General features: G+C 44.5%; 1 protein-coding gene across 1 annotated transcript in view; it reads right to left on the minus strand.

Annotated features, from left to right (window-relative positions):
- The window catches only part of adgra2 (adhesion G protein-coupled receptor A2), a 167,984-nt gene that overhangs the window by 19,914 nt on the left and 121,570 nt on the right, over window positions 1-26,500 (minus strand). The window contains exons 3-10 of the mRNA XM_063193413.1: window positions 16,464-16,535; window positions 11,299-11,370; window positions 10,776-10,847; window positions 7,832-7,998; window positions 4,451-4,664; window positions 3,864-4,028; window positions 1,388-1,577; window positions 4-24 (exon numbers count right to left, since the gene is read on the minus strand). Of these exons, the coding sequence (XP_063049483.1) occupies window positions 4-24; window positions 1,388-1,577; window positions 3,864-4,028; window positions 4,451-4,664; window positions 7,832-7,998; window positions 10,776-10,847; window positions 11,299-11,370; window positions 16,464-16,535 (973 nt within the window). The remainder of the gene's footprint in view (window positions 1-3; window positions 25-1,387; window positions 1,578-3,863; window positions 4,029-4,450; window positions 4,665-7,831; window positions 7,999-10,775; window positions 10,848-11,298; window positions 11,371-16,463; window positions 16,536-26,500) is intronic.

A 26,500-nucleotide genomic window follows, 5' to 3' on the forward strand; every position in this document is an offset into this window, starting at 1 on the left:
CGCGTTGGAGGGACTGATGGGCTTCTAGAAGACGAAGTGAAAAAGAGATAAAGTCCGCCACACTGCTTGTCTACTGTGAATTATTTCATAGAGTGCAACGTTTCGACCTTCAGGTCTTCATCAGGCAAAGTGTGAACATGGCATTGAGTAGGTCATTTTAAAAAGCTTCTACAGTCAGCTGAACAGCCAAAGACTTCTGACAGACCAGACACAAGAAATAAAATAAAATGAAACTCTCTGATTTTGTCTGTCAATAATTTAAATCAAATGAATTAGTGAAAGCATTTGCGATTCTATGTTTGCAATCTTTGCATTAACGTTTCTATGTATATTGCATGTATTGTATGATTGCCCCATATTCTTTGGACTTTTCACATGCAAAATCTACTGCACATGTATTAAAATTCATTTGTAAACATTTACATTGGCATATAATTGGCAGGCGTTTCGAGCCAGCAGGACCGCATTGGAGGGACTAATGGGCTTCTGGAAGACGATAAACAACACACCAAATAAAATTAAACTCTCTGATTCTGTCAGTCAATAATTCAACCCGTTAGAACACAGTGTTATAATTTTGTTGTTACCAGAATGGCGATGACCGAGTCGTACTAAAGGCCCTGTGTTATGTCAAAGTAGTGCTATGGTAATTAACCTTTCCATGACTACTACAGTGTACTTCAGATGGTACAGCATGCATTATGGGGCTACCTCCTGTGGCGTGTCTGTGCTTTTGTTACATAGAAGGTGTTCAGGACCAGGTCAATTGGACCTGGGCTTACAGAAAAATCATACAAAAAGAAAGAAATAACAGCTCCTGTTCACCCTCATGTTCCCTTAATCCACTATTTTTTCCAAGACTTTTTTTTCCTCACAGAAAATCATGTCCAGTCAATCTCAAGAAAGAAAGAATAATAATTCTACTTTATTACAACTCTGGAAAAGAAAATCCCACATGGTTGGAAACTTTTGCTAAACGAACAATGGGTCGGAAGTATTTATGATCTCAAATTCAGAGCATTCAGAGTAGTAGTTAACAAACAAGATTCAAGAAGTTTATTGCCATGGTCATTGAAGGCAAAGAAATTGTGGAAATTGTGGAAACGCATCCATTGTTAGTGTGTGTTTGTGTGTGTGGTGTGTGGTTGTTCATTCAATGGCAATGACGTTTCCACCTCTCGGTCTTTAGAATCTGAGGAAGACCGAGAGGTCGAAACGTCATTGCCAATGAATGAATGAATAAAAAGAAGAAAAAAAAAACTTAAAGAAGAAAAAATCCAAAGGAGTGTGCGAAACTTTTTTCAAAAAATACGTAATCTTTTTGTTCAGCACCAGGGATTGTGCACAAGTAACTCTCTACAAGTGGGTGTGAAGTTGTGCCACTGACCAGCAGGACGTCGTAGAGCAGCCTGGTGATGTCGTTGGTGTAGTGACACTGGCTGTAGTCGCCCTCCTCCCAGCGGCCCAGGCGGTCACAGTGGCGCGATGCCCTCTTCTCCTCGCCCGCCGAGAGAGAAGGGAAGCGGGGCGGGTGGCACGGCAGGTAGGAGGTGATGCCAGCCAGAGTTCTGGGCCATCTACAGGATATGAGCGAGAGAAAGAAAAAAGGAACATGGCATCTTACAAAGATGCTTTGACTTTGTGTTTTTTCAATATGCTGTTGTATTGCTCACGCTACCCTTGACTTGTCAGTACCCGGTGACACTGCAGTTTTTGGCTCGGCCCTCTCCGAGATATGAGCTATTCTAATGGGGGCAACGTTTTTTACATTTAAAAAAAAAAAAAACATTTTTATTTATTCCCAAAAACATCCAAAAGGTTGTGCAACATCAGCAGACAGCTAGCAAACAGCGATGCCTTTTGGGAAAATATTTGAAGTAGGCCTATGTTCATTTTTTTAAAAAAAAACAAAAAAAACACATTTGGGCTTGCATGCCCACCCCCGGGGACCCCGGTTCGAGTCCGGCCGGGGTCATATCCCGATCCTCCCCTGTCTCTCTGTCCCATTCGCTTCCTGTCACCATCTTCGACTGTCCTGTCAAATAAAGGCATAAAAGCCCCTAAAAAAAAGCCAAAAACTGAGGCATCACCGGCTACTGACAAGTCAAGGGTAGCATGAGCAATACAACAGCACATTAAAATTGGCAGGAGTGCTCCTTTAACACTGTCACATCTCTGAGGAATGTGTACCAGGCTTGTACGAAATTCCAAATGGAAAGAATTTCAATTCAAAATAATGCCATAATACGAACACTAGGTGGTGCCATTACCTTGAATTTCTTTGAATTTAATCTACACCACCCATTGAAAGTACATAGAACACCACCACCTAGTGTTCATATTATGGCATTACTTTGAATTGAAATTCTTTCCATTCGGAATTTCGTACAAGCCTGATGTGTACAGTATGTGACTGATGCATGCTGGTTTCTGTGATCGATTGTGTGACAGTATCCCTTGGCTTGTATGCCTGTGTGCAGTAGACCTCATCCTGTTTTCAATCAGGCGTAATGAAGAGTAGTTTTAATTTCCAGTATATCCCAGCCAGGTTACCTTGCAGCCAAGTACTTCAGAGTTCAGATCTTACAAAACACTTTCTGTACTCAGCCTCAGTCAGCTCTCAATGAATATACAGTCAGTCCACATCAGCAGGGGACACCAGCCAGCACACTGACTGCCACGAATGCAGTCGGCCGTTTACCAGAAAGCGTATGCAAACAAATACACAGCCAATAAAGTGTTTGGAAGTGCTATGAATTACATCCAGTACGCATCTCTGTCTGAACAGGTTTCAAACTTCAGTGCCGTTTGTGACCATTACATTTAAAATAACATCTGAGATTTCTTCCTACAGATGTCAGTGCTGCTAACATATTCCATCTGTTCAAAATGGGAACGTGTTGAAGTGTTGAGTTGCTTTAAACTCTCGATGTTTAACTCTCCAACCAAAATATGTTGGCTTACAATGGCTCAGACCTGAATTGCCCTCCATTGTTGGATTTGACACTGGACATTTTTGACTGTGCCAACAGTATGTAGTTTGATGATGCTCGTGTCCAGCCGGTAGTGATCAACTAAGAGGAATTCTCAAAGATGAAGGAAAAGGCAAAGACAAGGCATATATTTGACAAACATTTAAAAAGTCCTAAAGAAACCGTTTTTAAAAAGTGTATTTTAAAAAAACAGTTTAAGAGCATGTGGGCTCACACATTGTGGCCATACTGTAATTTTAAACAGTTTTGCCTTGATATAATAAAGGCTTTTTATACAGTGCTCGTATCAAGGTATGGAGGAATTCCTCTGCTTGTTCCTTTCTGCTTTGGATCTTGACCTCATCCGGAGCAGATGAGGCACACCTGAGTAATATTACCTGTAGTCTCCTGACTAAGTCTCTGTCTAATTGACTTGGTATTGAGTCGTGGCCGACAGAAGAGACAATTTGGGCAACAAGAGGCGATTTGAGCGACAGTTTGTAGTTGGACTTCAGCCAGTGTTGCCAGACGGGGCTGTTTCCCGCCCAATTGGGCTGCTTAGGATGCCCGTGTGCGGGTAAAAATGGCATTTAGCAGAAAAACCCGCCCAATTTTTGCCATAGAAATCAATAGCATTGGGCGGGATTTTGTGCTTCTAGGCGGGTTTTGAGCATTTTTTGGGCTGGAAATCATCAGCCTCATCTGGCAACCATGACTTCAGCGAATATTATGCGAATGAGCCAACACAGCCATTCTGCTTTTAACGGACATACTCTGTCACTTTTATCGCTCGTAGCGCTCTTGCTGCACAGTCCAGCAATTCTCTGTAGCTTAATCTGGTCGCCGCCAGTGTATTCGCCCGGCATGCCCCTTTGTATCTTCTTTACTAACCTGAAGTCCCCTCGGTTGGTGTTGACGGCGTTCTCCAGACAGAAGGAAGCGCTGTTCTCCAGCACCAGGATCTCCACGGTCTGAGAGGCATTGCCGCGGCCCGTCGACACCACGCACTCCCACTCCCCGCTGGCATCCACGTCCATGTTGGACAGGATGAGTTCGCTACAGACACAGAAGCACAGCTTTCAGTCATGAACACCACGTAGATACTAAGTCAAGTCCAGTGTACTATATTGTCAAAACTACTATTAAACTTGGTGGAATATTTGTGCTTTGCTTTGCTGCTGTCCGCTTGCCTTCGCCTCCCTTATAGGAATGAACGGCGAAGTTTGCTTCGCATGGCCAAATTCATGTGTATGTGTCACCAGCGTAAGTACTAAGTGACAGTCCACATAGCGGCTAACTGGTCTCATAGGATTCAATGTTAACTGCTAGCTTGAAGGTAAAATTTGCACTGCCGTACTCACAGAACGGCAGAAAGTACAAGAGAAAGGTAAAACTCAATTATTTAACTCAAGGAGAGGTGTAAAATAAGCTCATTTCCAAAAAATGGGACGGTATCACTTTAAAGCCTTACATCCTACCTGGTGATGAAGGTGCAGTCGTGCGTCTCGCTGGCCTCCAGGTGCACCCCTTGCTCGGGCTGGTGGCTGACGGGCTGGCCGTTGTGCCTCCAGTGCAGGGCGGTCAGCTTGTCCACCAGGGCGGCGGTGCAGTGGAAGGGCAGCCGGTCCCCCTTGAACACCACCTGCCTGAGGGACGGCAGCAGGGACAGCGTGTGGAGCTCCAGAGTACCGTCTGGAAGCAAAACAACAAGACCCACATCAATTCCACTGTAATAATCGCGTTTTACTATACATGGATTTTGAATGTTTATCAACACAGTGTTATGAGGAGGGGCAAGACACTGGCAGCCAACCACGTGAGCTATTTTTTTGACCGACAGCGGTTTCCAACAATCAGAGGTTGAGTTGTGCGCAGTTAGTTTCGCGCAGTCAGGTTATAAACAAATTTTAGAACCCATGCATAGTGATCAGCTTTGGCCACTCCTGGGACCAAATTAAACCCTTAGCGCAGAGCCTGTACTATAACCTTACTGTCACCAAAATCGCAATGGCTATGTCTTAATCTGTTATTTGAAGGGGTATGCTACTATTTTGGAGCTTAATACAGTTAAAATCGTTGGCTGGGGTTTATAAACTATGTAGCTAAGCTAGTGAAAGTCAATGGATCACTGTAGCATGTAGCATGCTACACGGATGCATTGACTTTCACTAGCTTAGCGACATGCTCCCTTTTTTTGACTTTGTCTTAAAGCAAGACAACGCTTAACATGAAAAATAAGACACTTAACCACCTTTATAAACCCCAGCCAACGATTTTAACTGTATTAAGCCCCAAAATAGTGGCATACCCCTTTAAGGCTCTCTGTAATGTCGTAGCAATGTTGTTATGATGTAGTGGAGTTTTTTCAGCAAATAGTGACTAGGCCCACCAACGACCCCAATGGCAGTAAGGGGCTACGTAAAAGGGCCTCCGACCCAATACATATAATGTAACGAGAACCCAATTCTGGGCCTCCTGTCTTCCTGGGCCTGGGACAACTGAACCCTTTTGCCAAACCTTGCCTCTCTGTGTCCGGTTGAACTACATGGGATACACCGAAGCTGTATCTTTATACCGTGAATTGTACAACTCTAGCCAATGGGAGGAGGGTGAGAGGAGAGGAAAGGGGAGGGCTGGGGAGGGAAGAGGAGAGGAGGAAGAGGAAATGCTTAGTGTCTTCGAGAAGAATTCTTTGCTGCCATATCATTACTGTGTTTTTGCATAAGAAAATATGCAGGCCCAGTGAATCAGCCTGTTTCCCAAGGTCAGAGCATTGGCAAGAAGCATCCATTCATAGAGGCAAACCACAGAAGAATTAATATAACAGGCCAGGCCAGGCCATGGCAGTTAACTCACTCAGTCAATACAAATACTGATGGAAGGGAGAGAGTCTGTGTGTGTGTGTGTGTGTGTGTGTGTGTGTGTGTGTGTGTGTGTGTGTGTGTGTGTGTGTGTGTGTGTGTGTGTGTGTGTGTGTGTGTATTCTTACAAGCCCTCCTCACACACACACACACACACACACACACACACACACACACACACACACACACACACACACACACACACACACACACACACACACACACACACACACACACACACACACACACACAGAATCAGAGATGGGGTCCTCTTAGGTAGCGAGGCAAGCAGGCGGAACCCAAACACAATGGGACTCTGACCAGACCCTCAGACCCCTCTCAACACTCTCTCTCTCTCTCTCTCTCTCTCTCTCTCTCTCTCTCTCTCTCTGCTTCTGAAGACAGATTCCGTACTGTAAAGCATAAGAGCCAGCAGGAAAATTGGTTAAGATGACATTGAATTCACCACACGCTGTGCACCGTCATCATATTACATTCACTCACTGCCAAGTGTACAGTAGGGTGAACTAAGGTATGGTGAATTCACCACACGCTGTGTACCGTCATCCTATTACATTCACTCACTGCCAAGTGTACAGGGTGAACTAAGGTAAATTGGGACATCAGGTAGAAAGGGAAAAATACGTTTTTAAGTTATTATCTCTTTAAATATTAGCGACCAATCACAAAATGGGATATTATATTGTTATTGCAAGTGTCCTATATAAGGAATACATTAAATTGGTCTAAAGTTAACTATCATAAAGGGAAGGAACAAAGGTTTGAAGTGACAGTGGACCCAACACTTGTCAGTTGAACCCCCTGTCATGTTGAATATGCCATTGCAATCATAAGGATATTATGGCTGAATCAGTGATGATATTGCACATATGATTATGATTGAAATATACAGTATGTTGTTTTATTACAGGTTTAACTCAAAACATTTGGACTTATGGTCTTTAGTGGAGTAATTTTAGAGAAGCTAAATTGAGTCAACAAAATAAAATAAAAAAATCCAATTTTTTCAGCTAAAATGGGACATTTTCTCCTAGCATATGAATGGGCTTATGTAGCGGTGGTGATATACATTCTATGAGCTGTTAGCATAGCATATTAGCACATCATAGGCCTGCATTCTCATAGGCACATCCACACACAATAGACACTAACTGGACATGGCCACAGTCAAACATGCCCTGCTCATTCAATGTTTAGTGATGTTATATCATTTTTTGAATAGTTAAGCTTCTCGTCTAATGTTAATGAAAGAAAAACGGTATTATTCTTCAGTGTGGGCAAAAATAATGATAATCAAACAGACTGTCCCATTTTACCTGAAAGGGTGTCCCAATTTACCTGAACACTTTCTCATACAAAGCATGGTGTCTCACTCTCTTTAAATGTTAATAATAGATTGCAAAATATTATACTTTTAATAATAATTCCTTTATGGAAATGTAGCTAAGACCATTATGAAGACATAAAATGAATAAATGTTGGTGTCTTGAAAACTTCAAGTGAATTTTTTAGCAATTTCCCAAAAGAGTGTCCCACTTTACCTTAGTTCACCCTATTCACACATGGGTGCAAATGGCAGCAATGACTATTCACACCTGGGTGCAAATAGCAACAATGACTATTCACACCCGGGTGCAAATAGCAACAATGACTATTCACACCCGGGTGCAAATAGCAACAATGACTTGGGTGAACTAAGGTAAATTGGGACATCAGGTAGATTATGCCTTCATTTGATAGTGGCAGAGAAGAGATGACGGGAAACGAGTTGGAAAGAGAGATGGGGTCAGGGCTGGAAAATGACTCAGGCCGGACACGAACCTGGGTTCCCATGGGCGTGCGAGTCCAAATGTCTTAGTGCTAATGCTTTCATTTTTACAGAAATAACGCTATATCACCGCATGATTTACATTATATTGATGTGTTTGTTTGATTTGTTTACTGTACGCTTGTCAGTATAAGTCGCTGGCTGCTCACCACAGCTGAGATGTCTCATGTCCTTGATGTCCCGCAGTGGTTTTCCCTGGAGGCTCTTGGGATAGGCGCACAGGGTGTCCTCGCCCAGCCGCACGCTGCTGCTGTGTAGGAAGGAGGGCACCCAGCGCAGGCCGCAGTCACACGTCAGGAACTCAGAGTTGAAGTTGCTGTTGGAGGAGGCAATGGATTAAAGGGGTATGCCACTATTTTGGGGATTAATACAGTTACAATCTTTGGACAAGGTTTATGAAGCTGGTAAAGTGTCTTATTTTTCATGTAAGCCGTTGTCTTGCTTTAAGACAAGTTAAAAGAGGGAGCATGTAGCTAAGCTAGTGAAAGTCAATGGATCCGTGTAGTATGCTACAATGCTACACGGATCCATTGACTTTCACTAGCTTAGCGACATATTCCCTCTTATAACTTGTCTTAAAGCAAGACAACGCTTAACATGAAAAATAAGACACTTTGCCACCTTTATAAACCCCAGCCAATGATTTTAACTGTGTTAAGCCCAAAAATAGTGGCATACCCCTTTAATATATATATATTTTTTTTAAAACACACTCTCGGGTGTAATTCCTGCAGTTTAATCCAGGGTTAGCATGACAGACAGACAGACGTTTCGGCCAAAGGCTTCTTCACCAGCCAGGTTGGTGGGGGGACTGATTAACCAAAGGATGCTGAAGAAGGCTTAGGCCGAAACGTCTGTCTGTCATGCTAACCCTGGATTAAACTGCAGGAATTACACCCGAGAAACCTCAGCCATGGATGGAAGTGTAGGGAGAGGTAAGGCTGGGATTCGAACTTCCATCCCTGTGATCTTAAGACCACCTCCCTTACTACTGGGCCATGGCACTACTTAATGTGTAAAGACAGTGACCCTTGTTGTAAATTGTGACTGTATTTCAAACCCAGAGACACATGTCTCTGACAGCGGAACTGAGAAAATCACAATTTTTTCGTTTCCTTTTTTTTCATTCTCTTGCTGAATGTGCAAGTTGAGGTCTTGAACAAGTTGCCTGGTGCTTCAGAAAATAATATTGGTTTATCTAAAAGCCAACATTTTGTCTAACTGCATGTCAAGAGAAACTTTCAGAGCTACTTTGTTGTTTGCAATGCAACTACCCAAGTTGCTAACTGGCTAACAACTATGCTTTCGAGAACACACCCCTGATTTACAACTTTAAGAAGTAAACACATTAAAAAGGACATTCATCAGATATTGCCATCAGATATTGCCAGATTCCCATGTGTAAGGTATCATTTAAAAACTTGGAATTTGTACCATCGAAATATATAATAAACCAACTCTATTCCCCGGGGCCTATTTGCAGACTGTTTTCTTGTGGCTAGCCACAATTTGTTTCTTCCAGAATGGCAACGACCAAGTCATAATACATTACTGAATACTGTGCAATGTAAAGTAGTAAAGTAGTTAAGCCTTTTCAATGACTAGTACAGTGTTCCACTAGTGCAGGGGTTCCCAAACTTTTTTTCCCTGCGCACCCCCTTGTACATTTCAATGTGGTTCGCGCACCCCCTGAGCGAATAGTTTGGTGTGCTGATGGCCGCGCAAGTATGGATTCACTGCTCATTCATTGCATATTAAGCACAGTCGTTTTTGGGGAATCCTCTTTTCCAATAGTCTTGAAATTAAACTACACTTCAGATGGAGCCTTCCAGCATATAATGCACCACCAAACTATTAAAAACTACTTAATGTTCATTAATGCTAGATAAAAACTCACATATCCGCCATTGCTCTATTCAGCTCGCGCACCCCCTTATGGCAGGCTGCGCACCCCCAGGGGTGCACGCACCCCAGTTTGGGAAACCCTGCACTAGTGGAATGGAACACCGTATAAGCCTACGAAGTGCACAACCCCAGTTCCTCTCCCAGCAGCAGGAGCAGCAGTAGTAGTGGTGGTGATGATGGTGGTAATGGTGGTGGATGGATGTACGGGGATAAAAATTTAGCTTCTGGGGAATGGCGCTGCTACAGGCTGGTCCTCTCTGTTAGAGCTGACAGACCTAATCCTCATAATGTTCCACTGGGGAACGTATCGCTAAATCTGCTCTACCAAATGCTGCATGCATCGCACTACATGCATCAGACTACAGTACACGTCAATGTATGTGAGTGCGCACATCCGGTGTAGACGAGTATGCACATCCACTCCAGACAAGTGTGCACATCCGGTCAGTAACTTCAGGATGCTGGCTTTCACACAAGGTGCTGCATTTTACGTAGGTTTTACTTAATATGTTGATAGGTTACCCCTTCCCTCAACTTTCCTGACTTTGGGGGATAAAATCTATAGCTTTGATTACAGTAAAAACATACATGCTAGTGTAACACTTGGAGAGTTGATTTAACATCTTGTTGATTGTGTTTGGCCCCAGAGTACTCTCTAAGTGTTGAATTAATACTGCATTTTTTGTGTACATTGTAGGCCACGGGTGGGGAACCTATGTTTTAAGGGCTGTTTTTCGGCCCTTGAGGCCGTTTTATCCGGCCCTCAATATTGTTTTAATGTTTCGCAGCTTCACATGAAATATGAAATATTTTGTAAAGGAATATTAGAAATTACATTTGCAATACAATTAAGTTATATTCAGGGGTCCAAGACAAGGTGGGGTTTTAAAGATATACTGCCTTCAATAAAGGCCTAAAGTGCAGGGGAAATCCTGGTTTGTGTTCATAATTATGGCCCTCCGAGGACTTTTACGGCCCTCGGATGAATTTGAAGTGCCCCTCGAATGAAAAAGGTTCCCCACCCCTGTTGTAGGGAAATGTAGCTGGTTTCCATTGCATACGTGTCAGGCATGCGCAATGCTGAGACACTTCAGGACTGGCTATCTGTGCTTTTTAACTGCGGACTGTGCGCAGCATGGCAGGGGAGATTAGGGGGGGTGACAGCGGTGTTCAGTCACGTCTACTCACACCAGCTTTAGAGACGGCAGCTCCTGGAAGACGTTGGGGTCCAGAGACGAAAAGATGTTTCCTGAGAGGTTCCTTTTAGCCGGACACACACACACACACACACACACACACACACACACACACACACACACACACACACACACACACACACACACACACACACACACACACACACACACACACACACACACACACACACACACACACACACACACAAGGAGAGAAGAGAACACACACACATAAACACACACGCAAGCGCACACACACACGCACGCGCACACACACAAGCACAGACACACACACACGCACACGCACACACACACAAGCACAGACACACACACACACACACACACACACACACACGTAAAACACAGACAATTCACGCTGTCAGTATGACACGTCCCATGGACCCACTGAGACAAACATCAGTGTCATTGTAATAGATGAGTCCGCAAGCATCTGTTATTTCAGTCAACAATTCCTTGTTCTCTTCCCCTTATCTTGTGTTTACAAAAAGACTTACAGTTTGGTGAGGTTGGATAGGCCCTGGAACATGTCTGATGTCAAGCAGCCGATGCGGTTGTTGGACAGATCCCTGCCAGAGAAGAGGAGGAGAGGAGGAGAGGAGAGGGGAGATGAGGAGGAGAGTGGAGAGTGGACAGAGGAGAATAAGGAGGGGAGAGAGTCGAGAGAAGAGGAGAGTGGAGACAGGGGAATGTGGGAGAGAGGAGAGAGAAGAATGGAGTGAGTGGGGAGAGGAGAGGAGAGAGGAATGAAGAGAGAGGAGAGAGGGGAATGGAGAGAGGAGAGAAGAGAGGAATGAAGAGAGTGGAGAAAAGAATAGAGAGAGGAGAAGAGGAGGAGAGAGGAGAGAGACGAGAGAAGAGCAGAGAGTAGAGAGTAGAGTGGAGAGTGTAGAGTGGAGAAGAGGAGGAGAGTGGAGAGAGGGGGGTGAGAGATGAGAGAAGAGAGTCATAAAAATGCACAGTAACCTAAACACACGGATTTCCTGCCAAAACAGAAGCTTTTCCATTCCTCCCTGCAGTTGTGTTCTTCTCTCATCATCCTTTCCTATAATAATTTTTAAATGGTGCCTCTAATTGGAAGCATGCCTAGACTCTTTCATGGCCCATGACTGACTGGGCCATATTGTCAAAGCCTGTGTTGCTATTTAACTGTCGTTGAAAGTTGAACCCACCGAGGGAGATTTGGTTCAAATTCATTTCGCAACTTAAGCTATGCTAAATTTGCTATCCCTCATTAACATTGCTGTGTCTGCTCAATGTGGTATGCTAGAACAACACTGATATGAAAATGGACACAGAGACAGTATTGCGATCAGGGCCGGATTAAGATGACATAGGGTCCCTAGGCTAAATGTTATTGTGGGGCCCCAACTGTACCCAACTGTACTCACCACAATGGATGATTTTTTTAAATATTGCATCTTGTTTACAACTCTGCAATTTTTAAATTTTGGGTAATGAGGGGCCACCTGGCAGGTGGGGGGCCCTAGGCTGCTGCCATATCTAGCCTCTGCATTAATCCGGCCCTGACGAGGAACAGAGATTGCGAATCCACAGGAATCTGTTTTGCCGACTGTCACTCCCAACACAGTGCAGTGCTGCTGTCTCAGCAGAGCCAACAGAAATACATGTTTATCTCTGGCCTGGCTGTTTGTTTTCGAAAAGCCTCCCAAGTCTCTGGGAAACACGGGCCAACAGAAGGAAAGGAAGACAAAGGAAGTTTGGGAAAAAACACGCACGCACGCACGCACACACGCACACGCACACACACACACACACACACACACACACACACACACACACACACACACACACACACACACACACACACACACACACACACACACACACACACACGCACACACACACACACACAAAATCACATCTGCAAGAGCATCTCTTAAGATGGACGATGTGGGGATTCGACCACAACGCAGGCCAGAGCGTCCTCATGAGTGCCAGTGAGTCCAAACGGGTCCAACTATGCTGAGGGTGTCTGGCCTGTCATATTCAATACGGCAGCGGTGACAGTAATGTAGCTAACGCTGCTTTAGCGGTTTTAAAGAGCAACAAAGCACATCGGCCAAAGCTGTGTCCTACTGTCTTAGCTTCTCAAGTCACATGGTGCCCAGAGCTAGCCCAGCCAAAAGCATGTAGCCACGATGGGGACTTTTTTTGAGTATTGGCTTCGATGACCACGACAATTTTATTTGTTGCCTCCGTTTTCAGGACTCAGAGGCTCAAGTTTAAGAGTTTAGTGGTGTGAGTCTTTCTTCAGTTCATCGTTTCTTATTGCTATCTTTTAAAGATGTCCTATCAATGTCATTTCATTAATATTGTTCCCCATTATATATATTGAATGTGTTACGCATTGGTCCTGTTTTAAAAAACGTTCTGATTGCTTTGTTTCAAGCCGTTCTTGCAAGCTAGCAAGGTGGCTTGTGGAGAAACGAGAAGGTGTTCCGAGTTTCTCGTGGAAATGCGTCTCTGATTGGCTCACTCCTCCTGCTCTTGTGGAAATGTGTCTCTGATTGGCTCACTCGTCCTGCTCTCAGAGAGATTGTAATGTGAAATAGAGTCGCCACTTCCCCGGGTGGTACTGCACTATACTCATGAACGACCATCCGGGTACTTTGCTCTTAAATTTGCGTTACGCCCCTTTATGGGTGAAAACAAACCGAATGTCTCATTGACTTACATGCTAAATCGGCTAGCCTAAATGAACACATTCCATGCTTAAGCCACGGCTGTTTGGCTATATTATTTGAACAGCCGGCAACACAACACGTTTTCGGCGTGCTGCGTGTGAACAACGCTAGTCTACAGGTCCCTATCTATCGTTTATTAAACCCCAACATCCCCAATTGACTTGCAAGGGCTGTGCTCTCTCGACAACGACCCCTAGGCGAACTGCAGGCACGGAGCAACCAGAGTGGGTATGTATGCTGTATGTATGAAGCTTTGTGCTCTGTGTGTATCTGAGAGTAGCAACCAGCTGATAGCTAAGCTAAGCTAAGCTAGGTTTCGGGCCACCAGACCTTGCTTGCTTTGAAAACAAGCAGAAAAAAAATACTCTACATGTTTTTAGAAAAATGGGTCGACATAAACCTTTGTGGGCAACGCCTTCTTTCGACGTGACGCAACACAGAAAGGCTTTCGTGATTCGCTCGTTTCTCTGCATTATTTATGTCAATTGGGAAACACCGGGAAACACAGCCAGGCGAGGTGACGCACCGCTATGAGAGCCTTGCATGTGAGTTTAACTTGGGGTGACCGTCCGATTTTCAAAAGGAGTCAGTAAAGCTGTGTGTTTATCGGAAGTTGGCCTTTAAACATTCTTAGCTGTTTCTCCTGTTATTAAGCAAGTAAACATTGTAAGATATAGGATTAAAAAATGACCACCACATACTCAACATGTGACTATCCGTACTTTCTCAATTAATTCTCTATTCTCTAACTGTGAAACCATTAGCCCCTTAGAGAAATATGTGGGTTTATTGTGATGGACGGAGGGCTAATGTATCCATGCGTGCCTGTTGCAAGAGAAGTCAAATATAATATAATGCACGTTGGACCACACTGATGGTTTTCCCATTTGGGATTTTGGGAGTTCCAAACCAAGATGAAAAATTAAAAATGAAGCCACTGGCTCACAGCACTGCAGCTGTGTTTTGCTTGGTCTCCATAAACCATTTCTTCCCAACCGTTTCACAGCAGCATACACTCATATCATTACCATTTCAAAAACGCATATTAATACGTGAGCCAGCTGAAAGTTAAACAACTGTTGCTGGCTCTGTTAGAACCTTTCTCCAGCAGGATCATCAGTCTGATTTAGTGTTTTTCAGCAGGGATTCCACAAGGAGGCATCTAAGAGGAGGAGGGATTGTGCTTAGTTGCCATTGGGGGGGGGGGCATTAGTCTATTTTACTTTTTAATACTAAGGGGAGCATTTTCTAGCCTGGCTCTCGCGAGACCCCTAGTGCTTCGTGCATCTTCGGATCCATCTGCGTGAGAACCAGGTTAGGCGTTGTTAGGCTTACTGTATGTTTAGGTCAAGGGGGCGTTTGTTCAAAAAAGGTTGAGAACCGCTGGCCTAATTCATATGAGTACTTTCACAGAAACAGAAGTGCCACACTGTTGGTGTTGCACAATCAGCTCTCCTGTCAGGGAAGTCATACGTACTGTATGTCCCCCGACTCCTGGCCATGATCGAACTGGAGGAGGAGATCAGTACCATTTTCTGGTGCTGCTGCTGTCGATGTTGTTTCACATAAGTCTTGCATGAGTACAACTTTCCTCGACATGTTCTGTCATTAAGTCGCCCTAATTCTCTCATAAACATGGCGGAGGGAGCGCATGCTGTAGCTATTCATTAGGGCTGACACAAGCTAACTCAGATGTTGGCTCGAACCCTCGCATGGAACATGTGGCACCGCATCGCAAACTGGCCAACCGTGCAGTGCCACTGCTTGCGTTGTGTGTGCAGGGCCGCCACTAGACATAAGCAGAGTACGCAGAGTGCTTGGGGCACCAACCACTTTACTTTGCCCCCCAAAATTGGGGCTTCTTAAATTGACATTGACTTAAAAAAACACCATGAAAAAAAATATTGCATGACATTACAAAACAAATATTTATTAGCTAGTAGATTATTATTATTACTATTATTTAATTAGGTGAGGGGGGCCTCCTGATCAGTTATGCTAAGGGCCTCCAAAACCTTAGCAGCGTCCCTGTGTGTGTGTGTGTGTGTGTGATTCACTAACTCCATTTGGTTGGAGTGGAGATCCACTTCATGAAGTCATTTGGTTATAAAGTGACACCCAAGCGAGAGCGAGAGCGAGAGCGAGGCCCACCCACCCCCATCATCCCCAACTCCCTATTCCGCTCCATTGCCCAGTACTGTACCATTTTGTTCTCACCCAGTGGTTTTTAATTGACGATGACCATTATCAAGCATGCGGTCCCAGAAGTTAGATAATCGTAACGCTCCATCCAGACAACATGCAGGGTTGACAACATGGAAAATACTGTACAAATTGGCAATGCGATATTTATAATAAAATTTAAAGATGGAAAACGCACAAACCCAATGTTCGCTCACGCCAAAAAAACAAATAAAAAGTTAACGAAAGTGGATTTTAATAGAGCCTTCACACTGTGATTACAGCTTGGATTCTTGCAGCTGAAATGTAAACTTTCCTACTTGAGGCTGAGGTCTATTATTTTCTTTCTTTTTTTTCTTACCTTGTAAGTTAAGTAATTGCACAGCATGTATGTTGATACAGTACAGTAGATCAGTAACAGTCTGATATGTACATGAGTGAGACATACATTTGCACAAAAATTGTGTGTTGTGTAAAAAACTGCTGAAAACCTCTCATTCAAATCAATAACGTATTGTCGATTCTCTATTCAACAGACACAGTAAAAGCCTTATCTACACACTATATAAGGGAGACAGGGGGCCCAGAATTGGGTCCTCATTACATTGTATTGGATGGGGGGCCCTTTCACATACCTTTTGTCCTGGGCCCTGCAAAAGCTGTCAGCAACCCTGTATGTATGTATGTATGTAAGTACAGTACAGTGCATACAGTAGTACAGTATGCAGTCGGTCCAATATGCATGTACAGTACAGTATGTAATGTAGACTTACAGTTTCTTGAGTGCTGTGAGGCTCTGGAAGGCTCCTGGCATGATAGTGCTGATGAGGTTGTTCCTGAGGTCCCTGGAGAAAGACAAAAACAAAGACACCAGCCCACATGAACAAACAGCATAGTGACAAAGACACCAACCCACATGAACAAACAGCATAGTGACAAAGACACCAACCCACATGAACAAACAGTATGGCTGGACTGAGGGAGAAATAGGGCCCAGGCACTTTTGGCCCAAAGGGCCCCCTTATCATTAGCGGTGCAGAGCTGACTAACCGGTGGGCCCCGCACCCTCATGGGCCCCTATTTTCAGACATTTAAAAAAAACGAGGGAGCGGGGTCCACCGGGAAATGCCCTCTATGCCAGATGGCCAGTCCATTTCAGGCAAACAATATGGTGACAAAGACACCAACCCACATCAACAAACAGCATGGGTAAACCAAGAGAAACGTGCTGTCAACCGGTTACAGCTTTATTCAAGTCCCATTGTGCAGACGTTTAGATACTTTTTTCCTATTTTTTTGCCTGCTAGTTTTCTTTTAGAACTTTCCATCCGTTGCCTGGGGCCTATGCTAAGAAGCTGGTTCAGGAGTAAACCAGGTTAAGCTTAGAGGTAAATCGTCTAATAGAAGAGCCTGGAGTCCTCATTTTCTGAGGACTGCAGGCTCTTCTCTTAGACCAGGGGTCCCAAACTTTTCTGGGTCTGAGGGCTACTGAGGGCTACTCGAGGGCTACCAAGGGCTACTGAGAGCTACCCGAGGGCTACTTGTTTGTTCAAAATTCTCTACTGATGTCTTGAAATCATTCCTAAATCACACTATGATTGAATGATAATTTGCTTATAGGTTATAAAGAAATAATCTCATATTTAAATTAAGAAAAACATGTGACTAAAATCTTGTAGTCGTCACTGTTTGCTAACATCTTTGAAGGGCACATCAGTAGCTCCTGGAGGGCTACCTGGCGCCCGCGGGCACCAAGTTGGTGACGCCTGTATTAGATTATTTACCTCTTGACTTAGCCTGGTTTACTCCTGAACCAGCTTCTTAGTATAGCCCTCTGGTGTGCAGACGCTTAGATTTTTTCTCTCTCTCTTTTTTGGCTTGTTTGTTTTCTTTTAGAACTTTCCATCCGTTTCCTGATTCCTGATGGTCTGAAAGCCTGAAATGCACAGGGCAGGTCCACTCTGCTTTGTGTACATAGGAACGTAAGAATGGTTGACTGGTTGAGCTGAACAGTCAGCACATACCTTGGTGGAATATGTGCAAAGCAGTGCGGTGGTATCTGCATCTTTTTTGCCGGACAGGTCAAGTTTTAAACCAATATTCCCACACCCAGAGAAGCTGACAGGAGGGGACAAAGTGATCAGTTGTTCCAGACCCAGGGAAAGAGGGGGGCCTAGAATTGGGACCTCATTACATTGTACAGTATGTATTGAGAGGGAGGCCTTTTCAGATGCTTTTGTCCCCGGCCCAATCAAACCTGTCAGCAGCCCTGCCACCAACACCCATGTGAAATAAAAAAAAAGAGCAAGAATTTACTTTGAATATCTACATTTCCGTCCTCTGTGGTCACAGGGGCTAACCAAAACCACGAGCCCCAGTGTCTAAATGTTTATTTGAAAGGAGATGGTAACCACTGGAGGATGAAAGAAATGGTCTGGAAAGGTAAGCCAGAGAACCACCTGGTCTTGGACCTCACAACAATGCAAACACAGGAGACGACCAAAAAGTGGCCGGCCGGGCCGACGGAATTTCACAGAAGCGAAAAAAGACGACGTCCTTTTTTTTGCGGGATTTGCAGAACGCCTCTTCCCACGATAAAGTTACACGACGAGCACAAGCCAAACTATAAATATTCATTTCCCCCCCAAAAAAACATTTTTTGCCTTTGAAGATCGTGTTTCAGAGCAACCAACTCTACCCTAACCAAACCCTCTTCCCATTGCCGTCCTCCTACACCAGTGGTTCTGATTTTTTTTTTGAACAAACGCCCCCTTGACCTCATCATAAGCCTCCAAACGCCCCCCCGACATAATCATAAGTCTGCAAACGCCCCTCCTAGTATTGACAAATAAAATAGAAAAATGCCCCCCAATGGGAACTGACCCCACTCAGCTGCATCTGTCTCAACACCCCCCTAGGGCTCCCCAACGCCCCCCTGTGAGGCTGCAGCGCCCCCGTTGAGAAACACTATCCTACACCCATGTGCTGAAACGCTTATCTGGCCCAACTCCCCTCTCCTCTCCTTTCACCCTCCCCCAGCCCTCCCCTGGACCTCATACCAGCATCCCTCGGAGAAAAAGGCAGAAAATTAACCTCTGAAAGTCAAGGGAAGAGTTTTATTGGCCAGGTGGGAATTGAGGTTGGAGCAGGTCACCAGACAAATGGCTACAGCGAAGGCCGACTAAGCGAATGTACAGAACCCCGGAGCGGAGAAGTGGAGAAGGGAGGAGAGGGGAGGAGAGGAGGAGGAGGTAGAGAGGGTCATTGTCTGTCAGCAAGGACCAATGTACAGAACGCTGGAGCGGAGCGGGGGGAGTGGAGGGGAGGAGGAGAGGAGGTATAGAGAGGAGTGTGGGGTCATTCTCCGGCAGCAAGGACCAATGTACAGAACGCTGGAGTGGAGGGGAGGAGAGGAGGTATAGAGAGGAGTGTGGGGTCATTCTCCGGCAGCAAGAACCAATGATTCCCAATGGACACGTCTGAAGATATTTCCTTACCCACGGCCTATGACATCCAAGGGACTGTTGTTTTTAGAAGTAGAGTTTTCTTTTTTGTTCTTTTTTTCTTCTCCTTTTTTGCCCTATTTCCTTATGGGTTGAGGGAGGTAATATTTCTTCCTTTTTTTGATCTCTTTTCGGCTTCTGCTACTAGAATTGGAGAATTTAGGCGGAGGAGACGAAGGGTGGGGATGGGGGGGTTGAGTCGTTGACTCTGAGGAATTCCAGCGTCTACTGGGTTCTCTTATTATGAATGCATCATGACCTCATTTATGAGCTGGTTTCCTTTTTTCCCCAAAGCCACATCATCTCTTTACGTCCGTCTCCAATCCACTGCACCACCACCACCACCACCACCCCCCAGCTCCACCATAACCACCACATCCCCCAGCTCCACCACCACCACACCCCCCAGCATCATCCACCACCACCACCACCATTACCACCACCGCTCCCCCCAGCTCCATCACCACCAACACACCCCCCAGCTCTATAACCACCACACGCCCAGCTCCATCACCATTATTACCACACCCCCCACCACCACCACCACACCACACAGCACCATTACCACCACCCCCCCCACCACCACCACCACACACCCCAGCACCATTACCACCACACCCCCCACCACCACCACACCCCCCAGCTCCACCATAACCACCACATCCCCCAGCTCCACCACCACACGCCCAGCTCCATCACCATTATTACCACCCCCCCACCACCACCTCCTCCCACCCCCACCACCACCACCACCCCCACCACCACACCCCCCAGCACCATTACCATCACACCCCCACCACAAGCCCCCCTCCACCATCACCACCATTACCACCACTAAACAACAAACTTCTGAAAAGCATCCAACTGTGTGTGTGTGATTGATGCATTATTTGCGATGGCGTCATACAGAAACATCTGTAAATGGATTCAATATGAGAGGCTGAAATCAAAATGAAAGGCCCACATGTATTTTGGCAGAAACTACAGAAAGGGATGGAGACGGGGGTAAAAATGGGGGAAAACAACCACATGAGGTTTTCATAGGCACACCTCGACTGATGTACAGCAGAGTCGACCATGATATGAAGATTAAAATACATGAAAGCAGTTTTAAACGGGCAGGAAAATATGGATCTGATGCTGGATTTATAGCTCTACTCCGACACCGCACTTATGGATGAATGATGACTTGTGAGCTTACTGTATGTCAACTATGGTATGTAGAGTTACTGAATATACAGTATGCACAAACTTCACTTGTATAGATCTACAGACAGCAAGAAGGGTGTGTGTATGACTACTGTAAACCCCTTCCCATGGTGAGCTGAGTCATTCCAAAGTAACGAAACGATGAGATGCTGATTTGATGAGAAAACACAGCAGCCTACACATAGGCTGCTCTCGTCCAGGAGGAGAGCAAGATGCACGTTCCGTTACAACACTATACAATCTCCACAAGTACAGTATATGTCAAGTACAGGTATATGTGAAAGCAAAGTAGAAAACCAAACTGGGAAACTCCCATTGTCATTGTGACACAGCACTCCACACCACACAAGTGTTCACTGCACACAGCACACAACAGAATTGTATTTATGCCAGCAGTGCGGTGGGAGGGTACCATGCTCAGTCATGGAGGAGGATGGGGGAGAGCATTGGTTAATTCCCTCCACCAACTTGGCGGGTCGGGAGTCGGACCGGCAACCTTTGAGCTATAAGTATGATACATGATGTTTAGTTTAGTTTAGTTTAGTTTGTGTGTGTGTTTGTGTGTACTCGTTATTTACTCTTTATGATAAAATATATATATAAAAAAAACTAACCCTCTTTGCAACTGCACTTTGTATTTGCTTGTGATGTTGGCTTGATTATGTCCTCTTTTGAAAGTCGCTTTGGTTATAAAGCGTCTGCCAAATGCAATGTAATGTAAAAGTATGACGCTCTAACCGCTTGTACCCATGTACTGATGCAATTAGCAAGAGCAAGAGTATTGGTGTGTAAGACTACACACTTCCTCAGAGCTGGTGAGCGGCATCATTTCAATGTCAATGAAGCGTTGAGTTGGTTAGAAAATACTGTTTCATTTACACAAGCGGAATAGTAAATCTCTACACCTATGTCAACTTTGGTGTGTAGAATTATTGAATATGCATATTTCCCATGACCAAATTTATAGAAAACAAGACTTATTATGTGTAACTTATAAAAAATACACATCTGCCTTGGGTAAGCTGAGTCATTTCAATATAACTTTCAAAATGAAGTGTTGATTTGGTTAGAAAATACTGCTTCATTTACACAAGTGGAATTGTAAATCCCTGCAACTATGTCAACTGTGGTATGTAGAGTTATTGAATAGGCATAGGTATATTTCACAAGACCAAATTTACAGACTGCAAGACTAAATGACGTGTATCAAAAATACACATCTGCCTTGGGGTGAGCTGAATCATTTCGATTTAAGTTTCAAAATGAGGTATTGATTTAGTTAGAAAATAGTTTCATTTACACAAGCGTAATTGTAAATCTATAAAGTTATTGAATGGGCGTAGGCATATTTCACTTGACCAAATTTACAGACAGCAAGACTAAATTACGTGTATAAATACCGTACATATCTGCCCGGGGGGGTTGAGCTGAAGTGTTTGATTAGACTAGAAAATCCAGTTTCATTAACAAAGGTGGAATTGTAAACCTCCGGGAAGGTGTTAAGCCGGAATCAACCTAAGCAATACAGCAATAAAACAAACTGCTGTTTTTATCCCTTTCAAACACGACTAAGCCTAAGCCATAACTAATGAGTCTGTGTGTGTGTGTGTGTGTGTGTGTGTGTGTGTGTGTGTGTGTGTGTGTGTGTGTGTGTGTGTGTGTGTGTGTGTGTGTGTGTGTGTGTGTGTGTGTGTGTGTGTGTTCCCAGAGTATGATTGTGAGTGTGTCCGCAGCTGTAAATGTGTGGGCTAGTGTGTGTGTGTGTGTGTGTGTGTGTGTGTGTGTGTGTGTGTGTGTGTGTGTGTGAGAGTGTGTGTGTGAGAGAGTGTGTGTGTGTTTGTACGTGAGCATGTGTGTGTGTCGTATATATGTGTGTGTGTGTGTGCATGCGTGCGTGCGTGCGTGCGTGCGCATGTGTGAGTTAGAGAAAAACACCCACTGTACATATTGTGTGTGTGTGTGCATGCAGGCTGTAACGCGTGCAGCCACAAAAATGTGTGGTCTTGAATGTGTGCAAATAAATGGCTGAAAATACATTATAAATTTAATACATGTTTTCCAGTGCAGACCAACACTACCCTTGCCTCGCTAGACCCACATCAAGATGATGTGATGGGCTTGATGTGTGTGTGTGTGTGCGCATATGTGTGTGTGTGTGTGTGTGTGTGTGTGTGTGTGTGTGTGTGTGTGTGTGTGTGTGTGTGTGTGTGTGTGTGTGTGTGTGTGTGTGTGTGTGTGTGTGTGTGTGTGTGTGTGTGTGTATGTGCTAACCAGCGCTACAAGCAACTTTTTTATGCCCGTCTGATTCTGCAATCAGGTGCAAGGCGTAAGACTGTGTAGCCAGAACACCGTCACCTGAACAGCACCCTTCCAACTCTCACTTCTCCCAAAACATAGAAGTTCTTAGCTTGGCCCTGCAGCTCCTGTGCATACAGGCAGTGTGTGTGTGTGTGAGAGAGAGAGAGAGAGAGAGAGAGAGAGAGAAAGAGAGAGAGAGAGAGAGAGAGAGAGAGAGAGAGAGAGAGAGAGAGAGAGAGAGAGAGAGGAGAAAGAGAGTGGAAAAGACAGGAAAAGACAGGAGAAGAGAAGAGAGGAGGGAGGAGTAGGCCGGCCAAAGGCCCTGACATTTGTTTGCAACAACTTAACAGCTCCTTCTTGTCCAGGGGAGGGAAGTTTACACTAACCAGCACCAGCAGCAGCAGCAGCAGCAGCAGCAGCGGCAGCGGCCCCCAATGTGGAGGCGCCATCTCCCCAGAAAGGCTCTGCTCCGCTTGGCTCCACTTGGCAGAGAAGCCAACATGGAGGGGGACAAAGAGGTCAGTTGTCCCGAGCCCAGGGAGTGAGGGCGGACAGAATTAGGTCCGAATTACGTTGTGTATATTGACCTTACAGATTTTTTTCCCCCGCTGCTCCAGTCAAAGTGGCCAGTATCCCTGCACTCAGCTCTACTCGAAGTCGGCATGCATTACACACAGCACACACCAAAGTCCGTCTGTATAAGTTCCTCTACTTGATGGCCATCTTGGCATCACCTCAGGGCAGCTATTACGGGAAGCTATTTCTCTATAATTTTCAACTGCACATGAGCAGCATTTGCTTGTGAGATGATTGAGTCAATGATAGCGCAGCTCAGTAAGCAATTGACTCTTTTTGTCAAAAAGGTGGCAGATCTGCAAGCACACATCATATTGGCTTTCGAATCGCTCCCGTTCATATCCATGGACGTTTTCCTAAGTGTTTTGTCTTGTGCAGTGTGTCTCTGACACAGCACACAGCCCAGGCACCTCAAGGCTAACCTAACCTGCCAACAGCTGTCAGTGGGTGTGTGGTGACGGAGAGTGCAAAGAAAAAGTAAAAAAGAGGAGGGTAGGGAAGAGGAGAGATAAAGACATAGAGAGTGGGAAAAAGAGAAAGAGAGAGTTGAAAAGGGTGAAAGAAAAGAGAGAGAGAGAGAGAGAGAGAGAGAGAGAGAGAGAAGAGAGAGAGAGACAGACAGAGTCACAGAAATAAAAATAAAAATAAAAATAAAAATAAAAAGACGGAGAGGAAAGACAAATACTAGAGTGAGGCAAAGAGAAAGAGAGAGTTGAAGAGGATGAAAGACGAGAGAGACAGACAGAAAGAATCAGAGAAAGAAAAACGAGTGAGAGGGAGGGAGGATAGAAACTGAGGAAGATAAGGAGTCATACTGTTGAAGAGGAGGAGGGCTGTAAGAGGGTTAGGGAACGTCTGATACAGGAGCCCTGGGAGTCCATCAGCTCATCATACTGAGTCTAGTCTACTGCACAGTATATTGGCCAGGAGAGCCATCGTGCCTGTAAAAATGTGAAAGTGTGTGTGTGTGTGTGTGTGTGTGTGTGTGTGTGTGTGTGTGTGTGTGTGTGTGTGTGTGTGTGTGTGTGTGTGTGTGTGTGTGTGTGTGTGTGTGTGTGTGTGTGTGTGTGTGTGTGTGTGTGTGTGTGTGTGTGTGTGTGCATGTGAATGGGTAGAAGCCACACGTGTAAATGCACTTAGGAGGCTGGTGTGAATGGGATAGTAGGCGTGCAAACCAGTATTCCGTATGTGACTTGGCTTATGAGCTACACACATACAGGGTCATATACAGTATTACGTTAGGAACACATAGGAGGCGAAGCGATCGAAGCGAAGAGAGGCGAAATCAAACCGTCATCAGGTCGTTGCGGCGAATCAAATGGAATGGAACAGTTACAGTGGTGCTCATATGTTTACATACCCCAGCAGAATATACGCTTTCTCTGCGATTTCTCACAAAATATGACGGATTACACAAAAACCTTTTTTTCACTCATTGCTAGTGACTGGCTTAAGATATTTATTAGCAATATTCTGTGTTTACTCTTTCAAAAGCATGATCACAACCCAAACTACCCAAATGACCCTGTTCAAAAGTTTACATACCCTAATGTCTGATGCTGAATACGGCCGTGTTTAACATCAAGGACAGCTCTAAATTGTTTGTGGTAGTTGTGGATAAGGTTCTTAATGTTCTCAGATGACAAAACAGCATATTCTTCCTGGCAGAATGGTTGTTTCCTATAATATCTTTGGGTGTCTTGCTGGAACCTCACATTTGAGGTTTCCCCTGAGTGGCTCAATGATGTTGAGATCAGGAGAGTGAGATGGTCGCACAAAAACCTTCATTTTATTCTTTCTGAAGCTAATGATGGGTTGATTTGGCTTTCTGTGTCGAAATATTGTCATGTTGGCTCTGTTGGAATTTCAATTCAGAAATGCAATATGAGGGGTTTGGTTGGAATCAAGCCAATGGGCAAGGGAATCATTGCATTGCAATGATCATTGCAAGGGAAATTGTTCAGGAGGCATAGGACAACCAAAAAATAACTTCAGGTGAAATATAAGACAACATGAAAAAATGCTTTAAACTGTACAGGAGGCAGGCACTTGAGGAAAGATGGGCTGTCGGGGGTTGCCAGGAGAAAGCCATTACTACAAAAATGCAAACATGTTATTTTGCATATGATACACCAAATAGCATAGTGAGAAGCATCAGAATGCATGTGACAAAGTCATTTGGAAAAATGAGATCAATATGGAACATTTTTTTAGCCACTATTAACAGTACCATTTGGAGAACAGTCAACGGAGCCTATGATGAAAGTTACACCATCCCTTCTGTGAAACATGGTTATGGACCACTGATGTCATGGGGACATTTGAGTTACAAATGCACTACACTTTTGGTCCATACTCACAGAATGATGAATACATTGCCCTGTGAAAAATACTGGAGGAAACTTAACACTCCTCAGCCTTGAATCTGCACATGGTCCATTGTTTGGACATGCCAACATGACAAGATTTCAGCACAGAAAGCCAAATCAACCCGTCATTAGCTTCAGAAAGAATAAAATGAAGCTTTTGAGTGACCGTCTCACTCTCCTGATCTCAACATCATTGAGCCATTCAGGGGAAACCTCAAATGTGAGGTTCCAGCAAGACACCCAAAAATATTATAGGACACAACCATTCTGCCAGGAAGAATGTGCTGTTTTGTCATCAGAGAACATTAAGAGCCTTATCCACAACTACCACAAACAATTTAGAGCGGTCCCTGATGTTAAACAGGGCCATATTCAGCATCAGACACTAGGGTATGTAAACTTTTGAACAGGGTCATTTGGGTAGTTTGGGTTGTGATCATGCTTTTGAAAGAGTAAACACAGAATACTGCTAATAAATATCTTAAGACAGTCACTAGCAATGAGTGAAAAAAAGGTTTTGTGTAATCCTTCATATTTTGAGAGAAATCGCCAAGAAAGCGTATATTCTGCTGGGGTATGTAAACATATGAGCACCACTGTATGTTGTTGAAAAAAGACAGAAGGAAAAAAATCCTTGGTCCAGGCACTTCAGTTGGTTAATGTAGTAAAAAAACAAACTTTATTTAAGGGGCAAATGCATTAAAAAACACCAACGCGTTTCGGCGCTGTGGCCTTCATCAGGGTGTGTGAGAGAAACAAACAGCAATCTAATTATATGAGTGTTCTCAGGTGCAGTATCCTGGGCCATGAGAGCCACTAGGTGGCGGCAGGCGAATTCACTCCTCAATTGCATAA

This window comes from Engraulis encrasicolus, chromosome 3 (genome assembly GCF_034702125.1).
Source record: "Engraulis encrasicolus isolate BLACKSEA-1 chromosome 3, IST_EnEncr_1.0, whole genome shotgun sequence".
Lineage (NCBI taxonomy): Eukaryota > Metazoa > Chordata > Actinopteri > Clupeiformes > Engraulidae > Engraulis > Engraulis encrasicolus.